This window comes from Argiope bruennichi, chromosome 6 (genome assembly GCF_947563725.1).
Source record: "Argiope bruennichi chromosome 6, qqArgBrue1.1, whole genome shotgun sequence".
Taxonomy (NCBI): Eukaryota; Metazoa; Arthropoda; class Arachnida; order Araneae; family Araneidae; genus Argiope; species Argiope bruennichi.
The window spans coordinates 26440450-26456575 of NC_079156.1; the positions used below are offsets into that span (position 1 = coordinate 26440450).

At 29.9% G+C, this 16126-nt stretch overlaps 1 protein-coding gene across 1 annotated transcript in view; it reads right to left on the reverse strand.

The window, feature by feature from the left end:
• Positions 1–1942: 1942 nt before the first annotated feature.
• LOC129972584 (allatotropins-like) overlaps positions 1943–16126 on the reverse strand; it is a 57347-nt gene continuing 43163 nt past the window's right edge. Inside the window, exons 2-4 of the mRNA XM_056086776.1 lie at positions 7873–8068; positions 3518–3606; positions 1943–2311 (exon numbers count right to left, since the gene is read on the reverse strand). Coding sequence (XP_055942751.1) covers positions 2268–2311; positions 3518–3606; positions 7873–8045 — 306 coding nt within the window. The 5' untranslated portion in view covers positions 8046–8068 and the 3' untranslated portion in view covers positions 1943–2267. The remainder of the gene's footprint in view (positions 2312–3517; positions 3607–7872; positions 8069–16126) is intronic.

Genomic DNA, 16126 nt, shown 5'->3' on the forward strand with positions numbered 1-16126 from the left:
TGAAAATTATGGAAACATACCCATGCATTCAAGATATCACGGCGACTCATCAAAAACTGAATCGGGATTTAGTAATCACAATTGAGAGTCTTTGGTCTGTTCTATACACATAAAAGTCACAAATTAGATTGATGAAATTTGGAATGTAGTTTTATCATAGAATTGGTATAGCATCAGCAAATTCTATCAATCGATAGATCTATCGGTACACCCATTTGAGTACTTTAAAACGCAATAACTCAAAAAAATCATGTGACTAAATAAATGAAATGAGCCACTTGGACGTGTCATTAATATTAGAGATGTTTGTCACATTTTGATCTAATCAGATAAAGTAAAGACATTCAAATTCCTTTTTACTTTTCGTCACTAAGTTAGGAAGCACAAGTTGTGGTATATTGGGAAAATTGAGGGGGGAAACTGGCCACTTTTAGTTTTATAAGAAATGTCAACTTGATCTGTCGCTAATAACAGAAATTTTAATTGATTGACCCTTTCATCGTCGTTAGAAATAATGAAACATGGAAGTGAACTATAATCATTGTTCATATGATCGAGATAGAAGCGATTGTTATCAATGTTATTTTGTGTAAGACACTGTATAAAGGGACGTTCATATCTTAGCATAATAAAGGTGGGAGGGAGATGTATACAGCACTACAATGTGCGAATCTAGATAGAAGAGCCCGAAATAGGTTTTAAAGAAGTGAATATGTGTTCTGATTCGAAAACATTAAAAAAGAAAACTCTTTGTCTATAATTGCTTATAATGGGAATATTTGCTTTTTATGTGTTTTATATTACTTTTTATTTATCTAATAAATTTAATAAATTTGTTTTGTTTTTAATAAATTAAAAATATTTAAGAAAAACTAATTGATATCATATTGTTATTCACTCAGTAATAAAATCGAATTTAATTTTACTAAGACACAACCAACTACACTTCCTTTTATAAAGATTTTTTTTCATTCACTCATATGCAAATTATTATACTTGTGAATTTCAGATGTGAATTTAGAATTGCTGAATTTTTTACAATTATAAAATATTGCTTTAGATAATATAACTAATACAAAACGTAATTTTACTAATTTAAATATAAAAAACTGAAAAAAATGAAGTAGAATAACTGGAAAATTCAAATGTAATTGGTAAAATATGTAACGGTTTTCTTGATCTTCGAAATTTCAGGGCCAAGACCCTAAACTTGCTATATCCTCCTGATTTGGTATTCAGCTTTTCCTTTTGTTCCCAAACAAAGTTACTAGATCACTATAATAGTTACTAGTCATATTTTTCTTTTTTTTTAATATGTAACTCTGTGTTTCATCCTTAATCTCTTAATGAATAATTCTATTTAATATTTACAAATTTTATATTTCTGTCTAATGTTACGATATATGAAAGATATTTGCAAAACATTACTAATGAATTTATTTTCTGATTAGACGTAACAAATGAATAGATTTCATGTAGTAAAAGTGGATCATGAATTCTGAAACAGAGAGTCCTAGAATTCATGATACAAATGTTAGAGTTCGGTAGATCACACCGAATTTAGAAATATTTTGCATATATGTGGTCTTAAACATAGTCAAGAATTGGTAATTATATCTAATCACATTATTCCATGCAATCTTAGAATTACGTGATTCCTATATTTCTGTGATTGCATTTTATAAATGGGTTTGACATTAAACTCGTGGGTGACATATTCTGTGCAAAATATTGCTAGATTCGGTGTGCTGTACCACTTTCTTTTATTTGTGCTATAGATTTTGTGACATCCTGTATGTGCCATTAGAATTCATTTCATACCCCATATGCAAGGAATTGATTATTTTTTGACAAGTATATCATTCATTTCTTTCTTTTTTAATTTCAGTAATGAATCTTAAGTATTGTGTGTGAGTTTTAATGAGATGTACAAAAGTGTGTATTCAGTATGCAGCAGAATCTTTATTTCCTTTGTTTTTTTAATGCAAAAACTGCATCTTTATTACTTTTTCTCTTATATACACAATACATTTAGACAAATAAGAATGCATCGTGAGGACAGAAAGATAGAGAGAGAGAGAGATGAACAACTTAGTCTAAAGAGAACTGAGAAGCTAAAAGTGAAAACTTTCCTCGGTGACTACTTTCCAAAAAAATTCGACTCTGGTTACGGCTGGCTTTGATATGAAATGATTCTTCGGAAAGGTCAAACAAATTGCTGTGAAGGATATGATTGGTTGCTCAACTCCGGGCTTTCGATTTCATGGTTACAGGCTCTGATATACTTCATCGGGGTGTATCAGACCGTCACCTATAAAAAAAAAGACAAGTTGATTATATATTTAGGTTACAAATATCTCTAAAATTTACTTAATATCTCATAATTAACTATCAAATTTTAATAAATTGAAAATGCCTCAAAAAAAATTCCCTAAATTGGAAATTGGACCCCTTTTATGATGTACTGCTAGAGAAATCTGCCTGGTAAGTAAACAGCGAGAAATCGAATAAGCTGGATAACGGATATCATCGCTTGATTCCAAAGAAAAAAACACGAAGAATAGGTATTAAAAATATAGCCGAGGAGTAGACAAGGAAAAATAATTGTAGAAATTACAAGCACAAGCACAAGCGGATAGAAAACAGCAGCTGCGCTCAGAGAAAATTCTTAAGAAAGCATGATCCGGAATTAACACTCTAAAGAGAGAATTCTCCATACTGATTCACTTTTAGCTTTCTTGTATAGCACTATAAGCTTTCTGACAGATCATAAAATTTTCTAGAAGAATCTATAAGAGATATCACCAAAATACAAGCATTTTTTAAAAGTTTTGTTGTTGCGTTCGAATAATTGTAAAGTTTATCGCCAAGATCGAGAGCCAAGAATCTGGAATCCTTTTAACATCCCAAGAGTGTCTGTAAATTCCTAACCCTCAGCAATGAGACACACATTACAGAAAAACAATATTAAAGATTTGTAACAATATTTTAAACCTTTTAAATAATTTTGGGAATTTTCTATCTTATAATATTCATTGCGATATATAATGTTCTTTTTTTTTGTGGCTGAAGTTTCAGCGCCTTTGCTTTTAACATTGTTGACAAAAAATTATTTTCTACTTTTCAGTACTTTTAGTTTTGAAAGTAAATTAAAAATTTTTTTATATAAATATAATTTTTTTTAATCTTCTTATAAACCATAATTTATAGCTATAAGTACTACAGATCATTGTATTCATTCCCCCCCCCTCTAATTTTTCTACATTGTGGCGTCATTAATATGAATACAAAATCTAATTCAAATTAATTAACTGACAGAAAATTAAGTTCTAGAAATACCGAAATATTTTACTATCATATAAAACACATAATTGTACAAAATTTTAAAATTCGAAATATCCGAAAATGAGGGAAAGACCAATTACAAAATTCCGATTTCGTTAGCATAAAACAACCTGAATTAGATAAATGCATGTAAATATAAATAAATGTTTCAAAATACCTTTTTTTTACTTACCGTTCTGATCAATGACCTTTTCCACTAGATATTTGGCCAAAGCGGGGCTCCTGGCTACTTGTTCGGCGAACCAGTTGGAAGCCATTGGTCTGCAAAAGGAAATGGAACAGTAAGTCAGAATAAATATGTTTTACATGTCTAGTTCAAGCAATCATTTTAATCTTGATGTTATGTTACGCATTAACCTTGTGACAGTAATTAATCGCCCAAACTATCACCAAACGCAATGCTGATAGGCTCTATTGTAATTAAAATTTGACTAGGTTGGCAATGGTAGACCATTAATACACATAGGTTGGCAATGGTAGGTCATTAAGACACAAGTGCCAATGTCATATTTTAAAGGGAGATTGAAATTTACTTTAATGTGCTCTTTGAATTTTTCATTAATATGGAAATTCGAATAAGCAAGCGGTGTTCTTTTAGCAGCGCTATACATTGATCCATTTACTTGGTCTGCCATCTTGGTTTTTGATTTTCACAGCATAGAATTGTTGGGAACCTTGGCGATCTAATTCAGTGCACATTAAAATAGATTTCAACCGAAATAAATTTAATAATTCTGATTTCAAGAATACCAGAACCATATATAAAAGAGTTTTTAATCTGTCACTGTGAATATGTTCTGCTCTTGAATATTGGTTAAAATTCGTTTCTTAATTTTGTTAAATTATATTAGATTGATCATATAATTAAGGTATTAACTATTTTTATTCTATCATTCATTACATTCCTTGTCCTATATGAAATAATGATAGTAATAATGATGAAAGCGCTTTAAATGTTAAAAAAAAGTGTTTTGTTAATGTTACTATATAAACAATATAATTATTATTAAAGAATTATTATTATATTGGTAATGATAATAGCAAAATCTTGGAGTACTACAATGCACTAGTTTGATAACATATAATTTCTTTTACTTTGGTAAGAGATAACATACCAAGAAATTTAAGCACTTTTGGCATCTTTTTGATAACTTCATTAAGCTGTTGAATACCAAACATGGAAATCTGTGATAAGGTGTTTCATAAGCGTTGCTATTACTACCCATGAAAGTACCCATTTCTCCATATATATCAACACTGGAGCTCAATTTCAGAAGAGCAATTTACGGGTGAAGTATTTTTAAATGTTGAGCTTTAAAATGAGTTTTAAGTTGGAAAAAATTATACGACATAATGTGAAATTTCTGTTCAGTAACTGCGTTTCAACAAACTGTAGAGAATTTAAAAGATTTAAAGCATTAACAAGAAACCTAATTTTGACACATACTATTATGTTTTAGAAATAAAATGCATTTCATCTAACTAAAATTATTTAAATACAAGTCGTTGGCAAGTGGAAATAGTTGCGCATCAAATAATTTTTCAATGCTTTTTAAAATTAGTCATATCTTTGATACTAGTTTGTTTGAATAAATAATGGAAAATGTTTATGGATTCAGTATTTGTAATAGGATGATGTACTTAAAATTCATGATTTGAAAACTAAAACTATGTTTAATGAAATCAAATGACCTATTTTTAAACTATATTTTGCCTAAGACTTTAAATAAATACTAATGCCTAATCTATAATTATTTTTTGGTACTCGATATATTAAATAAAGTATTTAACTTAAATATTCCCGATTTTTTAAAAGCATGTAATGAATTTTTTTTTAAAAAAATTCAATTGTATGAATTTTTTTCAATTAGCGTCTAAATCGAGAACTTGTATTCTTTTATTACCATAGCTGAACTATAAAATAAGTATCTTTCTATCTTTATTCACTTATTCATACTTCATCGTCCAGAAAGAGTAAGTTGAAAAATTTCTTCCAAAATAAAGACTGCTAAAGTGCTTTTCTATGATAATTTTTCGTTGCTTAACTAAATTAAAGAAAATCAATTTTCTTTCCGTAATATGATAATCTGTTGCAGAGAACTTAGTCATCTGTTTTGGAAACTAATCTGAGTAAATAACTTAACTCATGATATATAATGCTACAATATATTTTTGCATTAGCTCACAGCTCAAGAGGGTAGTAATACATAAACAGACAAGCAAACATTTTGCTCTATATCTCTTTATCATTATACGTTTTAATCCTATATAACTAAACTTAATCTTACTCTGTAACAATAATTTGACTCACAGATTACGAATATAAAAGTTATATTTTTATATTTCATACATTTATTTCAAGAAAATTAGCCTAATTTAAGATATGTATTACAATATTTCAATTAAAAAAATAGAAAAATGGTAAAAATTAGCGTTTGCACTCTTTGCAAATGTTAAAAATATGCTCTCCACAAATAGTTTTGTTGCAATAATTTCATGCCTATTTTTTCGTTCTGCGTTTCTTACAAGGACGGAAAATACAAATTTTGAGTTTTTTTAATCTTTTTACGGGTCCATCTTTCATTAGAAAAATTTAGGAGAGTAGTAAAATTCAGGGAAAACTCAATAATTCTCATAACTGTCGATTTTGGTATTAACCTAAACCTCTGCATGTTGTCGCTAAACAATTAACTATTAGAAGACAATTACAGCGAATCTCGATAAGCAACAAGTATTATAACCGTGCTTATCCCTTTCGGACAACTCATTTTACGAATTATAAAAGTACTGCGACTGAGGTGGTGTGAGCGTAACGAGAATCTTGAATTCGCAAAACTTGCATGAGTCGGTAGTCTGCTGGACAAATGTTAGTTATCTAGGGTTAATAAATAATTTTTTTCTGCACTTCTTCTGGTCTTCGGTTTTAGCGGTAAGCGTTTGCAAGTTCTTTGTTTTTACTAAGACCAATGGCGAATAATTCACTGAGCAGCAATCTAGGGCCGCTTGATTGAAAGGAGGTTGCAAACAGGTCGATTAATAAAAGTTTTATTTTAATTGTCAACTTTTAAGAAATATAAATTATTTGAATTATAAAATCTTTAGGAATAGAGTCTATTCAATTATTAAAACTATGAATATTTGATTTTCACTATTATATCGGAATATTAATTAATACTTAACCGGTTATGATGTACCCCATTTGACAAGTACTGTAAAATAATAATAATTTTTGCATTTCTCCTTACTGTGGAAATACCATTATGTTAATCTAATGTGCATTAAAAATGAAAAATAAAATCCGCTTTATAAGTAATATTAGGTGATTTTGCATATACAGAAAGTTCACAAAAATATGGGAGGGAGTCGTTACATGGAGTCTATAACTGTCCATACTGACCAGTAGGCGAGTTCTTATTTCTCTTATGGATATAGGAGTGTAGTGAAGATGTGTTTCTTTCATTCCAGCAACAATTGGGGTTGAGCAGTGACAGTGAATATGGTTGATATTTCAATTCATTTATAAAGAAGGTTTTATCTTCCTTTGTCGTAAATAACAGCCATTCAAGCCAATTCGGATGCCTAGGCTGGATAAGGATAACTCGGTAAAGGCTTTGGAATTGTACTGGCTGCATTTTTAATAACATAACTTATTTCCTACAAAGATTGAAGTCTGTGTTGATGTCGGTGATGGTGATAAGGCAATTAACCTCCGTTTCCATGTTACTATCTCAGAGATATGGTGATTCAGTTTTATTCAAGATTTTATGTATGAAGGTTACATATAATAATACTGCCACCTTTTCTTGCTGAAGGAAAGCATATGTTTGTGATAAATGCAGTATCTAGACAGAGAGAGAAAGTGCACACTACTCGAAAAAGTAACAAAGGTAGGATGAGCTTGGCAATATAAGGAACGTATATCGCAATGGCCAATTTATGGAACAACTAGACCCGATTAGTTGTTGTTAAAATGACACATTTAAATGTCGAAGAAAATCATAGATGAAGGTCTTATCATGCTAGTATGATTACTAGACAAGTTGGTCATCCAGAAAATCTGGCATAATTTTCTCTCTAAATATTGGACAATGTCATCCTTTGAAATATATAGGTATGAATTAAATTTGATCAGTTGTCCTCAGTAATGTTAGATTAAGATGTTTTTTTATAATTTTCAACAACACCATTGCTGCATGAACATGACTTTTACGATTTAGCGTATTTATATGATACCAGTTCATCTCTGAATACTTTATCCCTACTAGAAGTTCAAATATTTTTTTGTTTTGTATAGTTAACTTAGTGGTAGTTATATTATACAAAGCAACACCACCATATTATTACAAAAAGTCCAACAATATAGTTATAATTATTCAAGATAGTGTAACATTTAAAATATCGAAGAACATTGTTGAGATGGTGCACAATTGTGCTAATATAGCAAACCAAAGTTTCAGAAATACTTTGCTTGTTTGTGCTTTTTAAGCTTGTTCCGAAAATTTTAAAGATTTAGGAAAAGAGTATTGCCTGGAGAGGTCTTCATGTAGTCCCATTTCTTCTGATTGTTGCATTCGTTTTCCGAAGCCCCTGGCGGTGGAGAGGGCAGCATTCCGGAAACCCCTCTTCTGCCTGGATGGGGCGGCGCTGATCACAGCACACAGGGCAACCACAGAGAACAAAATCAACAGCAAGCGACTCATTGTTGGTAGAGGTCTGTTTGAGCCTGGGGAAATAATTATACTTCTATTATGCATGTACACAAAAAAAATGAAAAAATTAGGAATTCAAGAATGGTAATTTGTTTTGAGCAAATTCTATTTACATTAACGAATGCAAGTCGATAAAATTATCATTTAATCAAGTTACATTGTAATTATTTCGAAATGAAATTAATAAAGAAAGCAGAATATATTTATATAAATTGCAATATAGGTTGAAATCTACTTTAATATGTTCCCTTCCAATCTCCAAGAATGCCAACGTCGAAAATCAAGATGGTTGAAGAAATGAATAGTACTGCCCGTAAAGTTGACTGAAAAATTGTTTAGTTTGCTTGTTTGTGTTATCATATTAGTGACAAAGTCAAGGAGTATATTAAAGTACATTTCAACCGTAATATAATTTATAGAGGGATTCTGAAAAGATAGACCAAAATTTAACATGACAATAAGCTTCAAATCAAGAAATTTTCTTGATTTTCGGCAAAAAAATATCGACCAAAAATTAGATCATTAAGAGAAGGACATTATATAGATTTCAATGGTTCATTTTGATTATTTTCTGGTGAATAAACAAAAACAAATGAACAAACGTAATCTAAAAGGCGAAATCTTATGTAAATGTTTGTGGCTGCTCTCTTTCAGTTTGCATTTGCAATTTTTGGGACGATGTGAGAAATTACACGCATAAAAAAGTCAACCATGGACTTACAAATGAGAATTTACTGATCTTACAGAAAAAAATTATCCCACAGGTGACTGAGCATATCCAAATCATTATGAATTAAATGTCATTTTGTGTCTGTTAAGCCATTACAGTGCTTTCGTCTCACTCACATGTACCTTAACATTTCATTTCTGATTTGACGAACTATGACAGAAATGGATGGATATTTATATATTATCATTAAACATTTCCACACGAGTGTCTGATAATTTTGAATTACTATATGGATTCTGCTTTTCCTCGTATGAATACTTGCGATTGGCGTATAGTGAAAATGCTAGAGATGTATTAAAACCTGAGTTTAAATTTTCAATAACTATCTATCTATCTATCTATCTATATATATATATATATATATATATATATATATATATATATATATATATATATATATATATATATATATATATATATATGGTGAAATTCCAAAATTAAGGATTAATCTAAGAAATCAAATCAAACTGCAAGCAAAAATAAAATTTACAAATTTCACACGATTAAAACTATCAGTGGCTAAATAAAATTTCTTTGTACTTTGCTATTCCGTAAATAGACTAATAAATAAATACATTAAAGTGATATATAATAAAAAAGTTAAGATATAAATTGGTGAAAATCCACTACAATTGGGCAAAATCCACTATAAAAATAGACTAATAGATAAATAGACTGATAAATAAATAGACAAATAAATAAATACATTAAAGTGATATATAATAAAAAAGTTAAGATATAAATTGGTGAAAATCCACTACAATTGGGCAAAATCCACTATAAAAATAGACTAATAGATAAATAGACTGATAAATAAATAGACAAATAAATAAATACATTAAAGTGATATATAATAAATAAAAGTTAAGATATAAACTGGTGAAGGACAAAATCCACTATTTCGTTGAAATTCTGAAATATAAACATTGTTACAGAAATATTTTCAGAAAGAAGTTTTTATTGAATTTCTGAAATAAAAATATTCACTGTTTTTCTTTCTCTCATGCGTAGAATACAAAGAGAAAGTATTGTAATAGTCAAACAATTCGAATTCGAAATGTCGATACATTTCTACGTTTAAAAACTCACGATTAAATTTAGTATATATCTTAATTTCAAGTTGGCAGATTTATATCACACTTTGGGCAACTGTGTGAAAAAAGAAGTCTGTCTGTACATGCTAACATAATGAAATAAGATCTAAAACAATGAAGATAATTTAGATAAATAAAATTTGGCATGTATTCTTGTAGTCAAAATTGCAGACCTGCGTCAAATTTATTTATCTTTTGGAGTGGAAGGAAAGTATTCCAAAATACAGAGATGCTGCGTCACTATATGCAGAAGTCGGGGTAGAATGCATTCATGCTTGGAGATTGTCGTTACTTTCAAGCGTTTGCTGAATTCATCCAAACATTACCAGAAACCGTTATATGTTCAGGGAATGCAGAAGATGATAGAAGGGAAGCAATAATAAAAACAGATGCTATATTGTTTAAGTATATAATAAAGTTGAAGGAAGAATACCTCGCTAGTATGATTTATGGAGAATTTGGAGTTACCACATAAGTTATATTTTCAGAAGGACTAAAAAAATTCCGATGTGAAGTGATTAGAAATTATGATTCAAGTATTGAATTTATTTAAACATGAGTTACTATAAGCATATGTTTAAAATCATTTCATATATTCGTGTCAGTATTTATTAAAAATATTACATCTTCTGAAGATAATTTTCAAATAACTCAACAAAAAATACCCGTCATTCTATTTAATATTTTAGAAAGTACGAGAAATCAATAAAAGATTTAAAATCAAAAAAAAAAAAACTAAGGAACTCAAATTCTATCAATAACATGTGTCCCTAGCGACCGCTTGCGTTGACTATTTCATGAAGACCATCACAGCAGTTAGTCGTGCCTAAAAAACTATAACCTTATTTGTGATAAAAAAGAAATATCGATGCTTTCGGCCATGTCAAATAGAAAGTTTTCAACTTGCTTGAAACGAAACATATTTTATACTATTTCTTACTGAATGAAAAAGAAATGTCAACACTTCTTCCTCAGTATAATTTGAATCGTCATCGTGACTGGAGTGCGTGAACTGGTTTAAAAAAAGTTTAGTGGACAAGATGAAAAGTCAGAAAAAAAATATGAAATTCTAAATATCAAAACTGAATCAAAAGTTGGGCAAATATTTCGACTCAAACCTGCGACAGCTTTCCTAATGCATATTTTGTGTTCTTTTTCAGAGAAGTGAGAAAGTATATCTGGTATTTCAACTGATCCGTGTTTCACTATATGTTCACTTACGTGCGCCTTGCATGTACTGGAGTTTCAGTCAAGCTTTAGATACAAAATAATGTGCGGAGATGGGATCCTTTTTTTTATTATTTTCTCGTAGGCGGAAGATATATAGAGGAACCAGTAAGAGTGGTTTCTCTCGTACTTTCTAATAAAGATGTTATCCCTACTTTCCACAATTATGAATTAAAAATTATGGATCTTGATTAGGCATAGAACGCAGTCAAAAATTGCATAAAAATCATTTTGAATAATCTTTCAGAGGTGAATTCTCTTGTTTTACAGCAATATTTTTGTTGGAAATTTGGTTAAACAGTAAATTGTAAAAGACGATAAATTATTGAATATAAAAATTTGTTTCAGCTAAAATAGAAGCATTATTAAAAGCATCATGTGGATTGATTTTATCATATGAAAGTTAAAATAATTGAAACGCCAACTTCTTAAAACTTATCAAAATGACAGTATTAAGTGTCTTCGCTGTATTCGAATGAAGTTTTATGTTTACATTATTGACTGAATTCTTGAAAATGTTTTTTTATTATAATATACCATTCTAACTTTGCAAAAAAAAAAAAAGATTAAATGCAGCCTATGATTGCCTTCCACGACACAGAACATGACATTTTAATGGAAGCTACAAACTAAATCTCTGAGATATTTTTAAATCCAAAATTTCCAAGGCAATGATATTTGAAATTCTTATTCAGAGGATTTATTTGAAGGAGCTGGTTTGTGATAGCTGAAAAATGTTTCTTTTTGAACAAATTGCCAGAGATATTTGTCGCTTATTCTTTATAATGAGCTCGGCTATATATTTGTCATAATTGTATGTAGAAAAGCTTATTTCTTGTGGTTCATATTTAGAGTGAAGTTTTTTCTATTGCTCAGTAAATAATAAAAAAAAATGATTTGCTAAGATAATTTTTTTTTGCTTTAAATTGCTAAGGTGGTACAACGATAGCATGAATTTTTTTTATTATTAGTGCTATTTTTTGTTTGTATATTACCATTTATTTCAGTTATAACATCTAGAATCCAATAAAAATATTAAATACATTTATTTGTGTTCAAGTGGCCAATGGCAATAGTAATTATATTAAATTGTTGAAATTACTGAAAAAAATAACACAGAAATTATATTAATATTTTAGAAAAAATACTTTAAATTTTTTCATTCTGTGATAAGCATTTCCTTCAAATTTTAATTTATTTGAGTAAGGAAATTATATCTTTTTTAAAAGGCTTTAAAATACTAATTCTTTTTAATGCTAAGCACGACGTACTTTGAGAACTCTCCTCAAAAAGGTATATATTTATAGACATTCATTTAGTGCTCGAAAGCAGCATTTTTTACTTTCTTATATGCACTTTCATTGTGGACCATGGGCTAAGCCGTTATTTTCATGAGTGCCCAGATCTTTATTTTCGCACTTGGTTGTATAGTTCATAGTAAAGAAAATTGGTATGTATTAATTGTATGCCACTGGCGAATAATAATTATGAGAAATGGATATCTGACTTGCATGAAGCTTTTTTATTGTTTGTAGCATGCGATATTTGGCGATTAATCGCTGACAAGCGGTTAGTATTCCCAAATACCAGAAATAAGGCGCCTTTTTTTAAACAGACAGAAACCAAAATTTGGCTTAATTTTACATTTGTAGATTCTAGACAGGCAGATATACTTATTCATTCAAAATTTGAAAGAAATCTACTTTATAAATTTACTGACCAAAAAATAACTAGAGTGGTAAGAAGATGAAGAATTCATTTTCAGAAGTGTAAAGGGTTAACACGCTTCTATTAACTCGCTTTCTTTTCTGTCGGTTTCAAAGTTCGGTGCAAATTTTGTAACCGATTTAAAGTAACTTTTCGATCAGTTAAAGACTGGAAACTTTAAACACAGCTTAAAACTGGATGACAGTAAAATATTAACTCACTTTTTTGTTTATCGGTTTGTTTGTCACTTCGATACAAATTTTGATCCAATTAAAATCTTTCATAATCTGTGGATGGCGCCGATACAAATTGTCTGATAATCTGGAAATTAGTTTAAAACCTGTTGCAAAGTTCCTACACACAGGACTAAAATGAAGGAAATTGAAATAAAGTTATTATTAAAGTAATTGTAAAGTTTAATTATTATAGTTATTATTATTGAAATAAACAGAAATTTATCATACCATGCTTTTAAAACGGATTAAGCAATAAAGCAATTTCCCCTAGCTCAATGCAACGTTGTAACTCCATATAGACTCCTAATCCCAAACAAACATGTGAAATTTGTGAAAGTGAATTTTTAAAATTCATATGGGCCAGGAGAAATTATTTTAAGCAGTTTTAAAGATGTATATTTTTTTTATTTAAATAACTATTAATTGAGATTTCATGAGCCACCCGTTAAAAAACATAATTTAAATCAATTAGCATAATATGCTTTCAATTGAATTAATTCGTCAGTCTTTTCAATACAGGCTTTGACCGTGATATATGTGGTTGGAATCATTTGAATAAGTTTTAAATTTTAGATTTCCTTCAATGTTTACGAAGTATCGATGTCGTTGTTACTTAATGCTACTTTGTATAAAATTCAAAACTATCTGCTTTGTTTTTGTATTGATTATTTATAAGGAATAACCTAATGTAATCACATGATCAACTATTAGTGTAATAAATATAATAATATCCACAAATTAATACTTAATGTGAAATTAAAGTTATATTGTAAGTATTTGTGACATAGCATCACCCGTAAACACTTCAGTAACGATTGTATTTTACCAATAATATTCAAGAAATATTTTACTTAACTATTAAGCAAATGAATGAAAACAATTAAGTCCAATTATTGCTTTTCTCCATTTATCGCAATAATCATCAACACTATTTTTACTCGTATATTCTAAATGCTTATGTTTTACTCTCTAATGATTTTAACAGTTCGATATTAATGAAATAGAGAACGGCTTTTCTATTTCAAGTATTCTCTAGTTACCACTTTCTGCTAATTGATTCCGAATTCACTAGTAATATTTCATTAAAAAAACCCGACATTATTCCCTTGAGTTCAGATTCCGAAACCATGAATAGACTTAATGACAGCATTCGTTTGAAAAATGAGAGCCACTCTGTTATACTAATTTTGGGGTGAAAAACATATTAATATTGTTGGACGAAGCCTGCATTTTTTCTAACTTTAAATATCGAGAACATTCGAAAATGTCATAGAGCAGAGCATGCATTAGAGGCATAACTAATTTCATCTGGGTCAATAGTTAATCAAATGGAACTAACATTTTGGACATATCGCTCATATAATGTTACAACTTTTCATGCTTTAGTGTAACTGTATATATAGTTCAAAAACAATTTTTAAACCTTAGTTTTCATTTGTAGAAAACGTGGCTTACGTTGAAAGTTGTTACATCAATTTGCCAGGGTTCGATTCCTGGGTCAGGTTAGGACGTGAGACAATATTTCAACTTCGGCTGCCAACTGTCTCGATACAAGAGGAGAAAAATTCTATGACTCACAGGCGAATGAATATATTTGCAATCAAAATTTTTTAAATCATTCTTGTCTCTATCTTTTTTCAGTCGTCGTTAGATATCAATCAACCAAAAACTTATTTTATCTTTTATATTTGACTGTTACGGGTGTTATTACAGGGAACTCCTACTTTCTCTTGTTTTAAGAATAGATTGTGAAAGTATTGAACTTAATAAAAAATTTTCCCTTGACACTTTGGTGATTTTTGTGTTCTGGATCTTCCAACTCAATTTCAGCTTTTACATTAAAATTATTGAAATTAATGATTACTAAAAGTTAGTAATTCCAGTTCAATGAATGAAATTTATAGTACTGAAATCATTGACATTGGAGAGAGATTTCTTAATTTTAAAGAATAAATGAGTGTTCCATATTAACAGCGGTTGGTAATTTCCTTTTGCAAGTGAGTATCGATTGCTCACTTGCTGATTATTTCTATCACATATGCATTATTCGTATTTTATTTTGTTATAGGCTATATTATATTAAGATAAAAAAATTATGGGAAAGCAGTATAAATAATAATTCCTCACTGGGGATTTCATCATATTCCATGGACTAACTCTCTCATTCGTAACAATGAACATATTAAGCGAGCCCATAAACCAACTACTATAACTTTAAAGAGTTTATTATCATGGAATTGGCAATGAGGAACTGGTTATAAGATGACCATTTATCTAATAATAATGTATTGAAGAGTTTCAAAATAGTGTCTCATTTTGTATCTTTACATAGTTCGTGTCTTTGTGAGCCGCTTAAACTCCCCGCAGCACTTCATCAGCTTTAGCGGAACACTTCAAACCCGCGCTCTCGGCCATTTAATCGCAGCCCGCAAATGAATCCTTTGTTATCGAGAGACGACCCGGGACGGTTTAAAGCCGCTCGACACCTTTAAAATCCTCCTTCAGGAATGTAAACCACCGACCATTTGTAAACTGTAACTGCAAATTGATTGAGCACTGTTTGTTAAGTGGTTACAAAGTTGGTTGCCATGGCGATAGCACGAGTCGGCATCGCACCTTTTCTCCGGAGGCTACCCAATTCAGCATTTTCCGGAAACTTTTCCATTTCCTCTCCTCCTCTGTTCTGCGCGCAACTAGTTCCTTACAAACAGATTTGACCTCCCCTCAGCTGTTTCCGCGGGAGATATTTTTGTTCCATTATTGTAACTGCAATCAGCCACAGTTAAGTTATAAATTTAAATTCACTGATATGATATGCTCCTAATAAGAGCATTATTACAAATACATATCTCAACTTTGTAGGTCTGTTAGAAACAAACTACAATCCGGTTGTTCATCGGAAATAAAAAATAACAATTGAAAGTTTAAATTCACCAAGATTATAAGTGTTCAATGCGAGCCCCTACAGAAATGTGGAAGATATTAAATCAGTATGATCACTCATCCCACAATTTTTTCTGCAAAAACATGGAGTGAAGCTTTGGGAAGGTGCAGATATTCATGTTCATCGGAACTACG